Consider the following 21,031-nt stretch of genomic DNA (forward strand, 5'->3'; position numbering starts at 1 on the left):
CAATAGTTCAGGAACAGCCGACATTAGCTTCCTGTTCGCTGAGATCTAATGCTTTGAAGAAGGAAACAGCATCTCACGTATATTAACGTTATTTCACGGTTTAACAATAGCAGATACGTTATATTAGTCCGAGATACTTCACTAGTATAACCATAAACAATCCCCGCCCTCTTCCCAAAAAAATATGCTCATTCAAGTCTATACAAAGGTTTGAGCTGTTAATTCTTTGCCATTCCTCGAGTGAATGGCCACTAGTGGTGCAAAGGGGACACAGGCATGGAGGTATATGAACTGTATTTATAACAATAATGCAAGCGTTAAAGACAGGGGGTCTTCACTGCCTACAGAATTTGCACTTGATGATTTTCTTAAAAGCACTTTGGAAATCTTTATTGAAATAGGCATAGATGATAGGATTGAGTAAGGAGTTAGAATAGCCAAGCCAGTTTATGACAGCACCAAGCCATTTTGGCATATAGCAGCTATCTTCACAAAACGGTAATACTAGAGCTACGATGAAGAATGGCAGCCAGCAGAAAATGAAAGTGCCCATAATGATACCCAAGGTTTTCACCGTTTTTCTTTCCCTGGCCAAAGCCACCTTTCGTTTCGTTTCTGTATTTTTTTCGTTCTTGATTTCAAAGCAGGGGCCAGTTAGTGTGCTGCTTAAATTGTTTGGTAGAGGCAAGTGGATTTTAGAATTATGACAGTGATGAACCTCAATAATTTCCAAAGCGGTGCTATCTACCTCATGTCTTACTGCCCCGTTAACGCAGGTGCTCGGTTTAGGCTCAACGCTGCGTTTCCAGTTCTTGCTGGGCTCCCCATTGCTTTTCGTTTGCTTAGTGACAGGGGAGACCGTAAGCAAGTATCTGTCACTTTGTTTTTTCCGATTTTTTTTACAGTTTTACGGATCCTGAATCGGGCTGCTTTAAATATCTTACCGTACAGTACCAACATCAGTATCAAAGGGATATAAAAGGCGCCAAAAGTCGAGTAGATGGTATAACCGTGATCTTTACTTATTCTGCAAGCATCTGGATCAGACCTGTCTTCAGGAGTTCTCCAACCCAGCATTGGTGGTATAGATATTAAAAATCCTATCATCCACGTTAGGCTAATGAGAATAGCAGCTCGTCTCGGAGTCCGCTTGTTCAAATAGTCTATTGGATCTGTGATAGCCCAATATCTGTCCAATGCAATGGCGCACAAGTGAAGAATAGATGAGGTACAACACAACACGTCTAAAGAATTAAAAATATCACAGGTTACCTGTCCCAGAGTCCATTTGTTCAACACTTGATAAAGAGCAGCCATGGGCAGTACCAGCACCGAAACCATTAAGTCTGTGACAGCCAGTGAGCCTATGAGATAGTTGGCTACGTTTTGAAGAGACTTTTCCAATGCGATGGCTGCAATTACACAGGCATTACCAATGATAGAACAAAATATCAGAGTCCCCAAAATCAGAGAAGTGGTCACTTGATAACTCAGGTTCATCTCATAGATCTCATCTGATCCCCTTTCTCCGCATAGTAGGCGGAAGAGTAGGTTGTTGAATGCATCCATCCCAAGTTGATGAGAAGAACACACCACGAAGGGAGGGGAAAGTGGAAGACGTCTCACACTTTTTTTTTTTTAGTTATTTTGAGTCGAGATCTCCAGCCTACTTCTTTTTCTTAAGGTCATCGTGCTAACCCATAGGCAAAGCACATCAGGCTGCAGTTTGCTAGTTCGGACAATCATTGGAAAGTGACGACGAGTTGAATTGCTTCAGTATATAGCAGCAGCAGCAGAGTACGTCAGCTGTTGAGGGATAGCCGAAATGAACCGGGCCAGCAGAATGGGCTGAAGCATGAACTGCCTCGGCAAGAGTAATGCCGCAGATGTTCCGGATGTACAACTCTTACCGCTGTTCCTGCAGTTGCTAGCTTTCATTCCATAGCACAGTCATTTATTTGCTCTCTTGTCACTAAAAACAGTACCACCTCGCTGCAGCTGAAGCTCCTGAGCTCCCCTCTGCCTCTCCTCTTCTCTCACACATCCCACTTGCTGCCTTGCCATTGTATTCTGGTCCGTTTCATCAACAGAGCGGGCGGAGCTCTGAAGATTGGAGATCTGGTTTGTTCATTTGTAACCCAGTCTATCGGATCAGTTAATGTTCTGTATAAGGAACTGTAATCAAGCCTTCTTTTACAGCTCACTAAACAAAATATGCGCCCACCCCCACGTCGTATGCGTGTGTGTGTGTGTGTGTATACGTATTTTAGAACTACAGCCTACAGTTTTAAGAGTCACTATATATTAAGTGTTGCTTTTCTTTGTCTTTTCTTATGTCTTCTAAATTAATCTGTTCTGCTGTCATAATTCCCTAAACCTTGTCTAACACAGGGTACATTAGTTAGCAGAGTAATTCTTTCAAACTCGAAATAAAAAAAAATCAAAGTCATATAAGCATGTGTTTTCTTATAGTTTTTATCTATTTTGTGCTATCATTCAAAAATTATGGATTAATATTTCTTGCAGCGGTAAGGGGAGAGAACACAGAGAGAAAAGTTGGTGGACTGGGGCAGATGCCATCTTTCTGTCCGTGTACGCTATAGTATTTTCCAAGAGATCCTTTCAGTGTTGCTATTATCATCAACGGGCCAGTTAGGTGGTTTGTTCTCGTTTCAGCACCAGGGACAGTACTAGCTGCAAGGGCGTTTGGCGCCACCTGCAGGTCTAAGCTTCCAAACAAGTCTTCTGAAAGGAATCCACTCTACAGTTAAAATGGTATGATACTTGAAGCAGAATGGAGGAAAGATTATTTTGTAAACAAAGAAATAGTAGCATTTACAATTTTAAAAAAAACTTGGCATTAGGATATGATTATGCTTTATTTACTGGATTAGCAGCAAATGCCTTATACTCTGAACAGTCGTATATGAAGAATAGACTCACATCCTCCACAATGAATCCGACTGGTATTTTTGTCTTCTTACACAAGTGTTACGTTTTTATTTGTAAACACTTTAAAATACAAGGTGTGTAATATTATCACCATTCATTAGAATGTTTTGTTGCAGCTCATTGAAAACACTAGAGTCCGCGGATAAATAAATCCAAGTATAAGGTAAAATTAGTTCTATCGTAATAAGAGCGAAGAATAGTAAAAGCTATAAGATGAAGAATAAGACAGAATAATAAAGCAAGCAAAAATAAATATTCAAGGTGGGTTTCTATATCATACATTAGCTGTTTGTAAGTGTAATCATTTCTTACACAGTCCAGCGGTCTACCTAATCAAATTTTTGGAGTCCTGGATAATAAGGTCTACTTCCCCCCCCCCTCCCCCCCCCCCCCCCCAAAAGGCGCACACACGCAATCATCTGTGCTAGAAGCTTGAAGTAAAGATGTCATTCCTCTAAGAATTACACTATTCGGAACTCTAATTGATGGCATGAAATTGTATTTCTTTTTTTTTTCCATTCTTTTTTTCTTCTTCAAATATTATACTGAAATAGCTTTTATTGCTTTAAAAGTTGCATTGCAGGAATTAGAATGAACTACACTATTGAATTCACGATTCCTAGAAGATTAAGAGACGTTCCAATTCATTCGAAAAGAAAAGCGAAAACTCACTCTGAAAGAAAGCGAAATGAGAAAAATATCTCCGGGAACAATCTTGAATAAAATTCTCTATTGATTGTATGTCATTAATAAATTGAGTAATAGATTTAGACCACGCCAGTCAAATTATTGAGAAGAACTGCTTTGTAAAAAAAACCTGAAGAACAAGCTTTATGATAAATAACAGATTTCATTCTCCTCTCAGCAGGTAGACTCCAGGCATTTACAGTTAACTCTAGATGTCATTAAAACATTGTGTGTTTGTTTAACTAGGGGTCACACAATTAAATGAAAGCTGTCACTCCCATTAATACAATAACACATTTCCTTGAGTGATAAGTCGTACACGTTCAGAAATGGCATTGAAAATTCAGCTTTTGTAAACGAGATTGAGATCCTTTTAATATTGTACGAAAGCTAACTGACTATTATGCATGTTTTCAAGGACAAAATACAACTGCATTTGTGAATGTAGGATCGTCAAAGGGATTACGGAAGATCAAAGATTTCAGCTAGACCTGTCCATAATCATGTGCTACCAAATCATCAGGGGTCACATTTATCAGTGGGAAGAAGGGATAGCAAAGTTCATCTTTTATTTCTTTTCTTTTTATTTACATGTATTTTCTTTTTTTTTCCCCAATTTTTTTTTCTTTCTGGCCATTTAACAGATACAACTATGCAGGCTGTGCAGTATGGTATGGGGGCCACTTTTACTGTACTGAAGAATGAAAAACAAGCACTGTGTACCTCATGGAAAATTGGATGAGACTGTAAATTGGTACTTTTTGTTAGCATCAAAATAAATAACTGCATTTATCAAACTATGGGGCCCTTTTAAAGAGATGCAGTAGGCTCTACAGTTGTGCAGCGCATACCAAAATGAGACTACCGCCAGGCTAGAATGACCCCTGGTGGTAATTTCGGATTTGGTGCACACCCATAAAGCCTGGCCAAATTATTATTTTTTATTTCCTACTGCACGCAGCATTTCTGGCGTTAATCGGCAGTTGGCACGCACAACCAGTCACCATCTAGGTCAATGGGTGACATTAAGGTCTCAGGCCAAAAATGGATGCGTGCTGGTTTCAATTTTAGTGCACATCCATTTTCCAACCCCTTAAAAAAAAGGACCTTTTTCCTAGACATGGTAAAAAATGGCCCAGCGTGTGCCCAAAAGATGCGCTCACACTACGACAGGCAAAAGGACTCCTATATTTCCACAGTAAGGAAAGTAAAAAATAACTCTACAGTGCTAAAATAGTTTGCAAGTCACTATAAGTAACTAAAGAGTTGTATTAGTTGAAGTTTGAAACTTGTGAGCAGTAATAACCATAATGTAACAAAGAGAGGGAACCAAGTACAGAAAAAGACCAAGCAAAAAAAAAAAAAAACAGCGCAAAGGGCCTTTAAAAACAAAAGGGAACATAGTTCTATCATTAAAAAATCCTTCAATAGTGAACTTTGATTGAAGAAAGACCCGACACGGGCCGTGTTTCGGTGCTACCGCACCTGCGTCAGGGGTCACACCAATGACAAAGGAGGCTTCAACAGACTAATTTCAAAAGGCTGATGCTTTCCAAAATTTTGTGTGATATGTTCCTCCGAATGAAATGCAGTGCAAAGCTCACAAACAGCAACAGTGTAAGTCTCAATGAAAATAATATTATCAACAACTTTGAATAACTTTGTGTCATCAGCAAATTTAATGACCTCACTAGTTACTCCCATCTCTAGGTCATTTATAAATACGTTTAAAAGCAGCGATCCCAGCACAGACCTCTGGGGAATCCCAATATCTACACTTCTCCATGGAGAATAATAACCATTTAACTCTACTTTCTGTTTTCTATCTTTTAACCAGTTTTTAATCCACAATAGAGCACTACCACCTATTCCATGACTTTCTAATTTCCGCAGGAGTCTTTCATGATGTACTTTCTCAAATGCATTTTGAAAATCCAGATACACAATATCGACCGGCTCACCTTTATCCACATGTTTGTTCACCCCTTCAAAGAACTGTAATAGATTGGTGAGGCAAGATTGCCCTTCACTAAATCCAAGTTGGCTTTGACTCATTAATCCATGCTTTTGAATATGCTCTGTCATTTTGTTCTTTATAATAGTCTCTACCCGGCTCTCCCTTGGATTGGTAGCATAGGATCTTGCTATTATTTGGGATTCTGCCAGGTAATTTTGACCTAGATTGACCTCTGTTGGAAGCAGGATACTGAGCTTGATGAACCACTTGTCTGACCCAGTATGGCTATTCTTACGTTCTTATGTCCTTAACTCATCTCTCTCCCCTGTCCTCTGCCCCATGTTGGGCATCCCCTCTCTCCGTCTTGCAAACCTCCTTGCTCACCAGAGTCTGGGAGCTCCACTCCAACATGTATTTCTTCTCTCTAGAGAGAGCCAGCAGCAGAACAATTCACATTACACTGTCTGCACCATTCCCGGAGTCTCCCTTTTGCTGTATCCTGCTTCCCCCCCCCCCCCCCCACCTCCCCGACCTAACTTCCTGTTTCTGCAGAGGCTGAACTGCAACATCTTTTCTAGCACCCCTCAGAATTAAGACATTTCTCTGTGAATTTGACTGCCTTATGTAAGCTGGTAAGCCCTTGTTGGGTCACTCACAACTTCATGGATGAGAGAAGGATACATAAATATTGTTTGTGTTTTCACCATTTCTTATGGAGATCATTTACCAGACTTAACCACGGGGATTCCATGTTCAGTAACTGTTTGGGACACAGGTTTAGGTCTTTCTCCTTTTTTAGCTTTCTTGTCCCTAAACCTTCTTTGTCAACCAATCCTCTATTGTTCATGGCTCTTATTCCAGGCAAATCTGATAAGCTGCCTAAGCATCCCCAGTGATGAATAGGGGGGCCACACAAATGGTTCATTGATCCTGGGCCATCCAGAGCCTCAGCCACCCTATCAAAACTAATCAGGAGTGTCTCAGAGTCATCACTGGACACAGCTCCATAAGGAATAACCCCCATCCTTATTCTCTTATGGATTGTCATTGTCAAAGTGTCATTTAATTGCATTTTGTGACAAGGCTACCACCAGGGTGGCTAGGATGAAGCAGTTAGACCCTGAAATACAAGTACCAGAAGCCTTTGCAAAGAGGGAGGCAGAAAGTAGTCTGGAGATAAGGAAATGGACTCCCAGCTCCAGCAGAGGGAGCCAGGGGGATAGCCAGGCTGAACCTATAATTTCATCACCCAGTAGGGGGAGGCAGAGGGAAGAAGCTCAGTTCCCCTGGATACGCAATCAATATACCACGAGGCCCAGCTAGAATAGAGAGGGGCCCATGGAGAGGGAAGAAGATGATTGGATGGATTATATGGAAGGGGGGGTAGATCAGATGGGGGAGGAATCCCAGGAGTGCGGAGAAGCCTCTGTGGAGTGGGAGAGTTCCAAGGCAGGGATGGCCAGCTCCTGAGGGTTTGGAAGGGTGTGGGAGGTGAGAGTAACCTGCTTTATTGGAAGCCTGATGTATTTGGAAACCTGCTTTATTCACCTTCTTTAGTGGAAGCATGATTTATTTGGAAGCCTGCTTTATTTACCTGCTTTACTGGAAACCTATGTGGTTGGAACCTGTTTGTTTGGGGATAACCAATGTACTGAAGTTTGTGACAGCTGTTATTGGCTTGATAATAAAAATCGTTTGACCTAGCCACTGTCTGCAATTGGTGAGATCTGGAAAAACGGCTGGTGGACGGCTCCACCTTCCTGGGAAGCAGTGGACACTTTTCACAATTTATTAGCTTTATTTAATTTTTATTTAACTTGAAATGACATTCATAACTTTCCTCTATCCTAAAAAAAGGCTATACGTGGGTTATAGATTATAGATTAAAAAGAATACAAAAAATAGTAAAATACATTACATGGTCATAATATTAACAAACCCTTACTACTACACCAAACATCTATCTAACCTGGCAATAAATATAAAATTCTGTTGTATAACATGACCAGATAATTATTAATTATGGTTTTCTGAAACAACTTCAATCCCTTCATGTCACAAAATTTTCTGCAATTTATTCCAATAGTGTAAGGTTCCCCTGTCAAAGGGTTTTTTTTAACACTTGTACACAGGCATTTTCAATGAAGGTATTTAAAATATGAGTGAAGAGAGAACTGGAAAGACCTCATCTCCAAGAAAAGGTGCAATGTGGTTATTCACCTTGTGCCGTAAGTTATCTGAGCAACCTACCCAGCATATTAGACCCGCCTGACATCATCAGTTCAACCTTGTGAGATCTTACAAGCAGAGTCAGCTGCAGTGCATAGCCACAGGTGTATGCTCAAACAGGCGTGCTCAAGGGGCATACTTTGCCACTTTGGAGCCCCTTCAAAGCCATGACTAAGTCATAATAGAATCGTAGAGGAGGTTGTGGCAGGAAGAAGTATACAATCTGGTATGAGTACAATCCAGAAGTCCATAAGAAAAACTGGTTGCTCCATATGAATACTTTCTGATTAACTATGGGCAAGCATAAAAATAAGAATAAAGGTCCTTTGGCTGCTGGCTCTGTAGTTTAAGGCCCAATGGATAGACGTTTTGAACTTATCTAGGGTGGGCTGTTAGTTGTGTCCATCCCCTGGAGTCTCACTTAGCTTAGATAGTCTCTTCTCCCCCCCCCCCCCCCCTTCTACCATCAGCATCCTTGTTTGGGCCAGAACAGGAGTCTCCTGGTAAGTGGTCTTCATTTTCAGGTGCTGCTGAACAAGGGACTTGCCTACTTCTGCTAATGCACCTCCAGTCACTCGCTCCTCTCTACCTATTTCTTTGCCAAGACCTAGCCTTAGAGTTTTGGAATTGGGAAACAAAGATCAAGAGGATACCCAGAGCATATATTTAGCTAATATTTGGACATCAGTTACTTAGGTAGAAAACTATATTGAAGAACTTGGTTTCACAGCTCTGTAATTTTTCTAGAAAAAAATCTCCAAAGATTTGAGGATATGGAATTCAGATTGTTTAATGTGGATAAAAGGCTTGAGACCCTTGAACCTAGGGTAAATATTCAGTTGAGAAACAAAATAAGAGAAAAAAAATAAAGTAAGAGTGAATACAATGTTCATAATCCCTTCCCTTTCCCATCTCCCCAGCTGTGAAGTGATTACTTTTTCATTCATTCATTCATTCATTCATTCATTCATTCAAGTATTTATATATCGCTTAGACCTAAGCAGTTTACAGTTTCATTTTACAGGTACTGGATCTGTCCCTAGTGGGCTCACAATCTAAGTAGTACATTGTACTACTTTTATACCTGGGGCAATGGAGGGTTAAATGACTTGCCCAGGATCCCTTTCCCCTCCCTATCCACTACATTTCCATCTTCCACCCTCTGCAAACCCTGGCTGCTACAATATACATGGAGGGTGGATGAGCTGCCCCTGTTCTCAGAAGAGCCCTGTGAAACATCATTCAGAAGCACTGCACATTGTGAATATGAGGAGTTGTTTGGCAATGGCTTGGATGCTAAGTGTCTCTCAGGTGCAGAGGCAGCAGAAGTGGGTCTTCCTGGTGGTGATATTGTGAGAGATGGCAGAGTAATGCAGTGTGTGTCTGTAGCAGGGGGTGTCAGGTGTATCAGCAGATCCCTGTACAGATCTTCAATTTTCTTATGCAGGGATACATCCTCATGAGTGAGAGACCACATCCCACTCATTATCAGCTTGATATGGATTGTGGAGACTTCCAAATGGGCTTTTCTGACTGGGGTTTTAAAGGGACTTGAGTGGCCAGGTACTCTATCTGATCCCTGGGCATGCAAGACAAAGGCACTGTCTGCTCATGATTCACGATTATGTGAGGATTCCTCTTCAGATGAGGGTTTTCACACTGCCAGAGTCCAGCAATGCTTGGTATGGATTCACCTCAAGTTTAAACTGACTCCCGGGTGGAAGGCTTCCACAAAGTTACAGAAGTGTGGGTCTACAGTATTCACATTCATAGCTTCTTTATTCAGCCCAGGGCAGTCTCTTGTCCCCACATTTGAAGCAAGTAAGGGAGTTCTGTTCTCATATTTGGGTTGGTATAGGAGACTAGGCTCTGGGTGAGGACAGCCTGTATTGCATCAACCCCCTCCCCCCCACCCCTCCGGTTCTTGGGCTGGAAGGTGGCTTCCTTTCTTTGCAGTGCTTGACCACTGCCTTCTCTTTTTGCTTTCAGGGCTCGAGCCTGGGCTTCTTTCCTTACCCTGTTCAGAGTCTAACTGTGCTTCATGGAACACTTCTGCCACTTCTGAGGTGGTCTCCAGTGTCAACTGGGGTGTTGCCTCACCCATTGACTTGTAGACAGGGATAGCCCATCCAGAACCATGCTCCCTATCTCCATATTGGACTTCCCCTCTGGTTGCTGCAATCCCCATACAATCTCCTTCAATCTTTTGCATATAGAGTGCTCATTCTGAGTCATTGCCTATAGTCTTCTGGAGTACACCCTGCCTGCTCTTGGATGATTGAATTTAACATCCTTATAGGTGGCCTGTCCTTTGGGGTTGGTACTTTGAAAAGCAGTTTGGCTGCTACTGGTCAACAAATTTCCCAAATATGTAGTCCATATGGCTTCCGACAGCCAGCCATACAAGCAGTCCTCTCAAGATACACCAGAAAATGATCCAGGTCCTGTTCCAGAGCCATTTTATTGTTTTCTTGTTTCACAGTGTTATAGTGTTATGTTGACTTTTTATTGCATTTAGTTTGCAAGTTTTGACTGTAATCCTCCATAAACTGTGGAATGTGCAGCATATAAATATTTTAAATAAACAAATTTTAGGCAACACTGGGACGAGTTCATTCACATGATACACTATCCTCTGTAGTGTCAGAGCCATCTGAGCCAGAGATCCCTGTTGTAGCTCTACCAGCTTCTGTAAAACCATTTGTTGCTGTAACTGCTGCTGCTGCCACTGTTCAAAGTGTGCCTGTGTAAATTACTGCTGTTGCTGTTGTCATTGCTGCTTATTCTGCGCCTACATGAACTGCTGTTGCTGTTGCTGTCAGAGGTAGGGTTACCATATTTTGTCCCCCAAAAAGGAGGACACATGCCCCGCCCCTTTAATGCCCCACCCACCCCACCCCTTTCATGCCCTCACTCCGCCCCCCTGTCACATTTTCTCCTCCCCCCTGTCACACACCCCGTCACTCCCCCTCCCCATCACCCCCCTCCCCTTACCTTACTACTGCCCTGATGGTCTAGTAACCTGTTCGGGGCAGGAAAGAGCCCCCTCTTTCCTGCCCGGAGCGCTGCCCGCATGCATCCTTCCTGTTCGTGATCTCGGTGCCAATTCAAAATGGCCACCGAAAGTTGAAGTCTCGCGAGGTCACTTCAACTCTCTGTGGCCATTTTGAATCGGCACCGAGATCACGAACAGGAAGGATGCATGCAGGGCAGCGCTCCGAGCAGGAAAGAGGGGGCTCTTTCCTGCCCCGAAGACGGAAGAGGTCACTAGACCACCAGGGCAGTAGTAAGTAAGGGGAGGGGAGGCTAGGAATCTGCCCGTTTGTCCGGATTTCTGAACAACCAGGAAACAGGCAGGCTGGTGGCCCACCAGCCTGCCCGTTTGTCCAGAAATTCGGACAAACGGGCAGATTGGCAAAACTCACCTGATTGCCTGGACATGCCCTCAAAAAGAGGACATATCCGGGTAAATCCGGACATATGGTAACCCTAGTCAGAGGCATAGCTAGGTGGGTCGACAGGGAAGCGGCCGCTCCCCCAAACAGACTTCCAGTGGTGACGGTGCCTATTTTTCACATGATCTGTCATGTTTAAAATACGCACTGGTGTGGTTAGCAATCCGCTCTCCACTCCCCCACTCCCTCAACCTGGCTTCTCTACTGGTTGCTGTGCTTACATAAATTGCTGCTGCTGTTGCTGACCTTCCACTAGGGCCTGGATCAGTTTCTCCATGTTTTCCTTGCAGCCCTAGTGCACACTGAGAAAAAAAATCCTTGCCTCACTGGCACTTGTTACACACCTTCTGGTCCCAATATAGGGCAGGGCTAATTCCTTTAGTCCAAATTCTTTTTTTGGTACTGGGTACAATGCCCAGAGCCCTAGAGACTAAGGATTCTGGCTTCTTCTATCTGATGAATCATATTCCATCACTAGAATCATATGTAGCAGTTTCAGCAAGGGTCGAGCCTATTCCCTTGAATTCCACAGCCATGCAGAGGTTTAAAGATTAAATAAAACAATTGTATGTATATGCAAAAAATGTGTGACCTATTCTTTTCGCAAATCAGGAGAGAATAAACACACTACAAATCAGTTATGTTCAAAAAGTTCCCTTCCATGGCCTGCTCCTGTTCAACAATGGCATCTACTAGTCTGTCTCTCAAAAAGGCAACACAGACAGCTTGTCTCTGGTCTGATGTCCCAGAGTTAAAGTTCTGTCTTTCAGTATTCAGTACAAGTGGGCCATGCTACAATTCAGCAGGGTTCAAAGATAAACTTGACCTACCTGAGAAGAGCTGCTGTAGCTTATACTTTTGCAGTGGAAGCATATGGTAGAGGCCTTGTCTCCTCTCCTCTGGGCCTCCCTGACAGATCTGTGCTGAACAGTGGCGTAGCCAGACTGCCAATTTTGGGTGGGCCTGAACCCAAAGTGGGTGGGCACAAAATGTTCTCTCTACCCCCCTCCCCCAGCAAAATTTAGTCACACTAATCAGATGCATTTGTCACACAGGGGTAAAGTGCTGCTTTTCAGTGCATCAGATTTCAGACAATTTATTTAATAGCCTTACACCCTTTTCAGTGAGCTTTCAGAGGCCAAAACCTCCTGCCTCAGGTCAGTATAATGCTGTTACGGTATCCTCTCTTGACCTAAGGAAGGAAGTATTGGTCTCTGAAACTTTATTAACACAGGTACCATATTACTTTATCCTAAATTAAAAATAAAATTACTTCTTTACCTTTGTTGTATGGCCATTTACTTTTTCTCATTGTGTTGCTCCCAGTCTCTAGATTCTGCTTTCCTTCGTTTTCGCTTAACTCTTCTGCCAGGGTTTCCTAGCCATTTGTCATTTTGTTCTCCTTTTTCTTTGCTTTCTTCAATATTTTTCTGCCTCTCTCTCTCTCTCTGTCCAGATTTAATTCATTCTTACTATCCATTCTTTAATTTCCTTCATCTACTTATGGCTTTTCATCTTTTTCTCACCCTTGTTCTCCCCATGCCCCTTCCTCTTATTCTTCAGTCTTTCACTACTCCCCTTTTCCATCCAGCAGCTCTCCTCTTTCTCTCCCCATCCTTCCAGTGTCTCCCCTCTCTCTCCCCATCCTTCCAGTAGTCTCCCCTCTTTCTTTCTGCATCCTTCCATCCAGTGTCACCTCTTTCTCCCTACCCTTCCATCCAGCGTCTTCCCTCTTTCTCTCCCCATCCTTCCACCCATCTACCCTCTCTCCTGATTCTTCCATCTAATGTCTCTCTCTCCCTCCTTCTAACCAGTGTCTCTCTATCCCTCTACCCTTTTCTGTTCAGTGTCCCTTCTCTCTCCACATCCTTCCAGTCTCTCCCCTTTCTCTCTGCATCCTTTCATCCATCTCCCCTCTTTCTCTCCCCATCCTTCCATCCAGTGTCTCTCTCCCCATCCATCCGTTTTCCCTCTTTCTCTCCCCATCCTTCCATCTGTTTTCCCTCTTTCTCTGCCATCCTTCCATCTGTTTTCCTTCTTTCTCTCCCCATCCTTCCATCTGTTTTCCCTCTTTCTCTCCCCATCCTTCCATCTGTTTTCCCTCTTTCTCCCCATCCCTCCATCTGTTTTCCCTCTTCCGATTCAGGCCTGCCCAATTCAGGCCCGCCAGTGCCAGCCCCAGCTCCCATTGCCGGCCACTGCTGCTTTTCCTGTTGAGCAGCAGGGCCAGCGCTACAAAAAGAAGAAGCGAAAAAATGTTGAAAAAAAAGCGCAGCACCACAGGCAGCCTTGAGGCATTGGTTGCTGGCTCTGCAGGCTCCTCCCATCTCTTACGTCACTGCCCCTGCTTCGCTCCTGAAGGCTGCCTGCGGTGCCGCGCTTTTTTTTTAACATTTTTTTCTCGTTAGCGTTAGAGCTCAGCTCAGTCAGCTGAGTGCTTCTTTTTGTAGCACCGGCCCTGCTGCTCAACAGGAAAAGCAGCAGTGGCCGGCAATGGGAGCTGGGGCTGGCGCAGGCCTGGAGGAAAAGTGGGCGGGCAGTGTGTGTGCGCTTGGGTGGGCGGGCCAGAGCTGAAATTGGGTGGGCCTGGGCCCACCCAGGCCCACCCGTAGCTACGCCCCTGGTGCTGAAGGCTCTTATCTTGCTTTGATCATTCTCTCCCTGTTCTGCTTTTTAACTGTGATAGAGTGCTGTTAAAGGGGAGTGGTAACTTCCTATATACTACCTCACACCTAGTTGCGTAACCCTAGTAGCGCTTTAGAAATGTCAAGTAGTAGTAGTAGTTATAAGGATACTGTGCTGTTACAGAAGCACTTTTGGTGGCTTGCAGTTTGATTCTGCTGATGTAGATATGGAGTGACAAAAACTCTGAACTGAGTTGCCAAATTTGTGTAGAAAAAAGTGATACAGATGGCATAGTGCCAAAAGTGCCATGAATGGGGACTGTGTCATGACACGCATAATGGCATCATGGTATGCATAATGGTACCTCATTGCACAGGCAACACAGGTTTTACAGAGAAGGGTAATTCCAGGGGCAGCCCAAGGCAAGATGCAGCCGAGGCAGGGCAGAGATGCTAACCCCCCCCCCCCCCCCCCCCCGGGCCATGGTCTGGCATCTCTCCCCTTCCTTCCTCCACTCCTTTCCCTGAGTTTACCTTATTTTCCATTTCCGAAAAGGCAGCGGCAGCAGTTATTCCCATATGCTGCCCTGCCGCTGGCACCAGCCTCTTCTCTACTGTGGCCTGCTTCTGAGGAAACAGGAAGTTACATCAGAGAGGTGGGCCACAGTAAAGAGAAGAAGCTGGTGTCAGTGGCAGGGCAGCATATGGGAATCATTGCCGCCACTATCTTTTGAAAAATGGGAAAAGAAAGTAAACTCAGAGAAAGGGGTGGAGAATGGAAGGGGGAGATGCCACTCCAGAAAGAGTGGTGCATGTGGCCCCTGCCTCAGGTAGCCTAATGGTAGGGCCGCCACTGGGTAATTCTCTATACATCACCTAACATTAGGTGCCAGGATGATGTGCAGTAAAGGAGAACTCTATATCAGCAGTTGCATGTATGTAAGTTCATAGTTATGCACCTAACTTTAGCATAAGCACTAATACTACTCAATGACTGGTGTAAATGCTTATATCTAATTTCTGACAGTTAGGCACATAAGTGCTAGTATTCTATAACCAGTGCATACAAGTGCTGTGCATGCCCGACCCTATCATAACCCTCCCAGGTCCACACCCCCTTGCACTTACAGTTTATAGAATATCGACATAGGGCAGATATGTGCCTGATAATTTGTGACAATTAACACCAATAATTGCCAATAATTTGTAGCTCGTTAATCAATCAAGTTACATGCATAATTGATAATATTCTATAACTTGCTATACATAAGTGAAGCATGCAGGTTTATAGAGTCTTAACTCAATGTAATGATCCAGTGGCTCTGATAGTAAAGTTCACAGTTTCTAAGTACATCCTAAATGTATCCTAAATTACTCAGATGACTTATCTGGTTAGGTCTAGGACTACTTATCTATAGTCCAACTTAACCAGAAAATTGGGCCAAAAATCTGCTTGATTTTTAGTGGATTGAAAACTGCGGCATATTGTCTATTATACAGTTTGTCAGTGGTTTCTTTTTGTTCATTCCCTTTTCATCATTGAAAAGACCCTTGGTTTTTCCAGATACTTTCAAATTTTTGATGAAGACGCAGGGAGTTTGGCTTTTCATTCTTATATTTGTATCCTATTGGTACACACACCAATAAGCAACTCTGAAACGTTAATGTGCTACTGAGATTATTCTAATCTTTCTCAATAACTACCAGTACACATTCCTTGTGGAACGTCATGGAGAACATTAAAAACACTTTGCCAGTGTTTTTTTTTTTCTGGTTTAATTTCCAACTGTTAATCTGATTTCATTACGATGACTTGTCTGTAGAGAAGCAGCCTAATTTATAATCCAGCTGTGTTTGGCTCTGTCAGCAAATTTTCTGAGTCAGTGAGCTACTGACAGGCACATTACAATGTGCATTCCCTGACATATTTCTTGTGCATAACTAAAAAGAACATCCTATTTTGGACATGATCAATTTTTTACCAAAAAGTATAATTTAGCAGCATTCATTTCACATTCAAATTTACATGTTAAAAATATATGAAAGACAGTAAAGGGTATGGTAATAGGAATAAAAATATTTTACATTGTCATCTTTGGCTCCCGGTGCTTTCAGGAATGCTATTCTCATATAGATGATTTTTCCCCAAGAAAAACAAGAAAAAAGAAAAGAAAAAGAGGGCCTGATATTCAAAGGACTTATGCTTCTAACTTTGATAGTTATGCTCATAAATTAGCCCGTTTGAAAATGCACTAGGGTTGATTGCATAACTTTATAATTATAGGGGCCGTTATTCAAAAGTATTTAATTGGACATGGAAGGCTCCTAACTGGATAAACTACCTATTTGGGATATTCAGCAACACTTATTCAGATGGTGAATATAGAAACAGAGAAATATGAAGGCAGATAAAGACCATATGGCCTATCCAGTCTGCCCATCTATGCCATCTACTATCCCTTCTTCTTCCTTAGAGATCCTATGTACTTCTCCCAAGCTTTCTTAAACAAAGATACAGTTTTCAACTCCACCACATCCACAGGGAAGACATTCCATGAATTCACCACCCTTTCTGTGAAGAAGATTTTCCTCAGGTTACTTCTGAGTTTATCCCCTTTCACCTTCATCCAATGCCCCCTTATTCCAGAGCTTCCTTTCAACTAAAAGACACTTACGTCCTGGTTTTGTCACATTTTTGCTGTGCATGTCTGTGTAATACATCTGTACATTCGAGGTCTTTCAGATTCAGAACGCTTCTACTTTACATTTCCTATTGGTTCACCACACACAGATGTTTCAGCACTTTCAGTAATTGTAACACTTGCAATTTCTGAAAGTGCTGAAACTTCTGTGTGTGATGAACACTTGTAAACCACAGGGACTCCTGAGGCAGACCTCTGCAGCCGAAACACAATTCGTGTCGAGTCCAGTACTTTTGGTGAAATAAATTTCTGAAGTGAACCCTTTGAGTCCGTTGGATGTTTTTTCATCATCTTCATTGTCTCATTCACTATTTTTGCTTGCTCGTTTTGTCCTGTGCATTTATTCCATGTAGGCATTTAAACATCTCTATCATATCTCCCCTCTCCCGCCTTACTTCCAAAGTATACATATTGAGATCATTGTCTGTCTTCATTTGTTTATGAAGACCACTGACCATTTTCGTAGCTGCCTTCTAATCCAACTCTATCCTTTTTACATTTTTTGAAGGTGCAGTCTTCAGAATTGTGTATAATATTCTAAATGAGGTCTCACCAGAGTCTTATACAGGAGCACAATCACTTCCTTTTTCCTATTGGCCATTCCTTCTAGCTTTTGCTATCACCTTTTCTACCTGTTTGGCCATCTTAAGATCATCACAGATTCAAGATCATACACAAGTCCTTCTCCTCTTTTGTGCACAAAAATTTTTCCCCCGTTAACTGTACCGTTCTGTCAGATTTTACATCCCAAATGCATGACCCTGCATTTTTTAGCATTAAATCTTACCTGCCAAATTCAGGACCATTCTTCAAGCTTCGCTAGGTCGTTCCTCATGTTATTCACACCATCAGATGTGTCTACCCTATTGCAGATTTTGGAATCATCCACAAAGAGGCAAACCTTACCAATCAGCCTTTAGCAATATCGTTTACAAAATGTTAAAAGAACTGGCCCATGATCCAGACCTTGAGGTACACCAATGGCAACATCCCTTTCCCCAGAATGAGCTCCATTTGCTACTACTCTCTGTTGCCTTCCACTAAACCAGTTCTTAACCCAGTCACTTTATGGCCCGTACTGAGGGCCCATAGGAATAAAATAGGCCCTGCTGCAGATAACTCGAGCTAAACTTTAGTAAAAGACCCCCTCAGTTTATTTATTTGTCTTCTATGCAGAACCGTATCAAAGTCTTTGCTAAAATCTAAATACACTACATCTAGCACTCTCCCTCGATCCAACTCTGGTCACCCAGTCAAAGAACTTAATAAGATTTGTCTGATAGTGAAAAATGGAAACCAGTTACTTTGTGCGTGGTCTAGGGGCTGAGTCAGCACTTATCAGAGTTGACAAAAAATGCTAAGAGCTATTCTATAAATTGCATTCAAAGTTAGGTGTATTTATAGAATAGCACTAAGTACTGGGAACCATAACTACAATTAGACATGACCAATTACACCAACAAAATCTTGGTGTAAATCCCCATGCTTAAATTAGGTGTGGATTCCCTTATTATATAACAACACACCTAAATTGCAGGAACACCCTGGATCTGCCCATGACCCTCCCATGGTCACGTCCCTTTTTTTGATCCACACATAAAAGTTATGTGCAGATCTGGGTGCATAAATTTACGCATGTAGATTTTAAGTAAGTTAATTAGCACTGATAATTGATTGTAAGAGCCCCATTATTGATACTAATTGGCTCGTTGTTCAATTAAATTACATGCTTAAATTGGGTGCGCGCATAATTTAACGTGCTATTTTTAGAATTCGGGGTTTACTGTATAAAGATTTCTGCCATTTTGCAACATGATGTTTTGTCTTTGTGTCTGCAAGAATCTATTTGTCTAAATAAATTAGTACTCATGTAAAGTATGTTGTGAAGATGATGAGGCTATTGTGAAGAGGAAGCTCCCACCTCAGGATCCCAGGTCCCTCTTTCACTCAGGGTGAGCTGGTTCTCAGTATGCAGATTGTATGCAAATTAGTATCCTACCCCTTTCTACTCGGGGTGACCTGGTTCTCAAAAAGGCAAACATAGTCAGGTCTTATCAACAGGATTTTTCTCATACAAATCTTTATTCCCGCCTCTGGGGCACACTTCTTTTAGCTTAAAACACTTCTTCTTGCACAGTTCAAACCCAACAGATTTCTTCCCCCTGAGCCCTCTCACACACGGCATTTGGGCTCAGTACTAACTCAGTCCTGGACACACAGTCCCTCCTTGTAGCACCCAGCTCTAGACACACAGTCTTTTCATCTTGGACACACAGTACCTCTTTGAACACACAGTTCTTATTCTAGACACACAGTCTTTAGGGCACAGCCAGTACTTCTCATGGGGATCCTTCCTGCTTCAGCTGCCAGCTCTCTTCTGCAGCAGCTAGCTCTCCTTCTTTCCCTCACCACTCAGGTGGGGTATTAAGTGGTTAATGGCCAAACAAGACCCAGCCCATAACCTGCTGCACCTGTTTCTATCCCCAGGACTCTCCTCGGTCCTAGCGACCTCCTGCTATACATCCCTTACTGGCTCCCTTTAGTGACTCATCCAGCCCTTCTCCCTGGACATTTTAGGGGAACAGCGCCCTCTAGGGGCCTAACCAGGGTAGGACAGCCTCTTCCTTCTCGCAATGTTTCTGGTATGGCATCTTCTGTGTTCTACTGTCTTATTCATGTATTCCATTTCATTCCATTTTTCCACGGTGTATACTCTCTCATTCTGTCCCTCTTTGTATTGTTTGTGTGTATCTGTTTTGGCATTGTTTACTTTCTGCATTTATTCTTGGTCTACTGTTACATGTAGTGGAAAGCATTTTTATGTTGTTATGTTCCCTAAGGAATGTCTGTCACATGGTTTATCATTGTCTTTCTCAGCAACATTGTATGTCCGTTTCTTTTGCATCCTCATTATTACAAAGCTAACGATTATACTCTTGGATGCTTGTTTCAACTTTTGTTTTCAACATATGCATTGAGTAGAAGTCACAATAATAAGAGCAACATTTTAAAATGCAATAAACAGCAGTTAATGAGTTTGACCAGGGCACAATTTAACTCTGATATTCATGTTCCATTTCCAGTTTGCTACATTAATGCTAGATTGGTAATTGGAAAGGCATGTATTTTGTATGACTGGAATTCCAGTGTGTTACATTAATGCTAGATTGATAATCGAAAAGGCAGGTAGTTTGTATGACTGAATAATCAAAAGTTAATTTCGGGCTAATATTTATCATTGAGATTTGGTTAAGACTTCTTGATGACCCCATTATTAAGGAGTTATGCCCAAAATGGTTATAAGATGATTCACTTCCCGAGGGATCGAAGAAAGGGTGGTAGCATACCACTGTTATATAAATCCTTTTTAGAAATGTGAATGTCTCTATCATTTCACCCCTGTCTCTCCTTTCCTCCAGGGTATGTGCTTGAATGTTTTCACTTATATACACTGTCAGCTAGCACATTTGCTTATTTCCGATCTGACGAAGAAGGGCAACCTTCGAAAGCTAATCAAGAAATGTATTAAGTTATGTCCAATAAAAAAGGTATCATCTTATTTTCTTTTCCATGTTTTATTTTGTTTGATTTCTATTGATAACCTCCAGGGTATACATATTCAGGCTCACACGAAGGCATTAATTGTCAATAAACATAGCTGGCAGCCCTTCCTCATGCCTCAGTCCCTTCACCACTGTGCCAGATTGCACCAGGAGAAAAATCTCACTGTTATGGATGGGCCACCCTTGGCATTTCTGCACTCTATCCCAGTACCTTCAATCCCATCCCTTCTCCTGGATCAGCAGCTTACTTACCCTAATGCTGCTGGCCAGCCCCACTGCTTCCAGGAAAAAAATGTAGTATAAAGATTTGGAGCTGCTGTCTAGGATGCACACCTTATAGCAGGGCCGTGCCTAGGGTCTCCGGCGCCCCCTGCAGTTGCCCCCCCAAAAAACGATCGCTACACTACCCGCCCTCTTCTCCCCAGATCCTTTTCCTTTTTTTTTGTTTAAATTTACCTCTGTCCGGCGGCAGCGTAGCGTTAGTGAGAAGGAGGCGGCGCTCCCCCGCCCCGACGTGTCAGTCTTCCCTTTGCTCAGTGTCCCGCCTTCTTCTGATGTCATTTCTGATGTCAGAAGAAGGCGGAACTGAGCGAAGGGAAGACTGACACTTCAGGGCGGGGGAGCGCCACCTCCTCACTAACGCTACGCTGCCGCCGGACAGAGGTAAATTTAAACAAAAAAAAAGGAAAAGGATCTGGGGAGAAGAGGGCGAGGTAAGCATGGTGCGGCGGGGCGCCCCCCAGAGGATGGCGCCCTCCTGCCATGCTTACCTCACTTACCGTGTTGGCATGGCCCTGCCTTATAGCTCTCTTTACTTCTGTCTGGGTTGTTGGGACTTTCCAAGTTTGTAATACTTGGATCT

The 21,031-nt window shown here is 42.8% G+C and overlaps 1 protein-coding gene across 1 annotated transcript; it reads right to left on the bottom strand.

Annotated features, from left to right (window-relative positions):
* Positions 1-334: 334 nt before the first annotated feature.
* HTR1A (5-hydroxytryptamine receptor 1A) lies at positions 335-1,569 on the bottom strand. The gene is given in 2 exon segments (XM_030191940.1): positions 335-864; positions 867-1,569. Coding segments are annotated over 2 exon segments (1,233 nt in total).
* Between the last annotated feature and the right edge of the window lie 19,462 nt (positions 1,570-21,031).

This window comes from Microcaecilia unicolor, chromosome 2, assembly GCF_901765095.1.
Source record: "Microcaecilia unicolor chromosome 2, aMicUni1.1, whole genome shotgun sequence".
Lineage (NCBI taxonomy): Eukaryota > Metazoa > Chordata > Amphibia > Gymnophiona > Siphonopidae > Microcaecilia > Microcaecilia unicolor.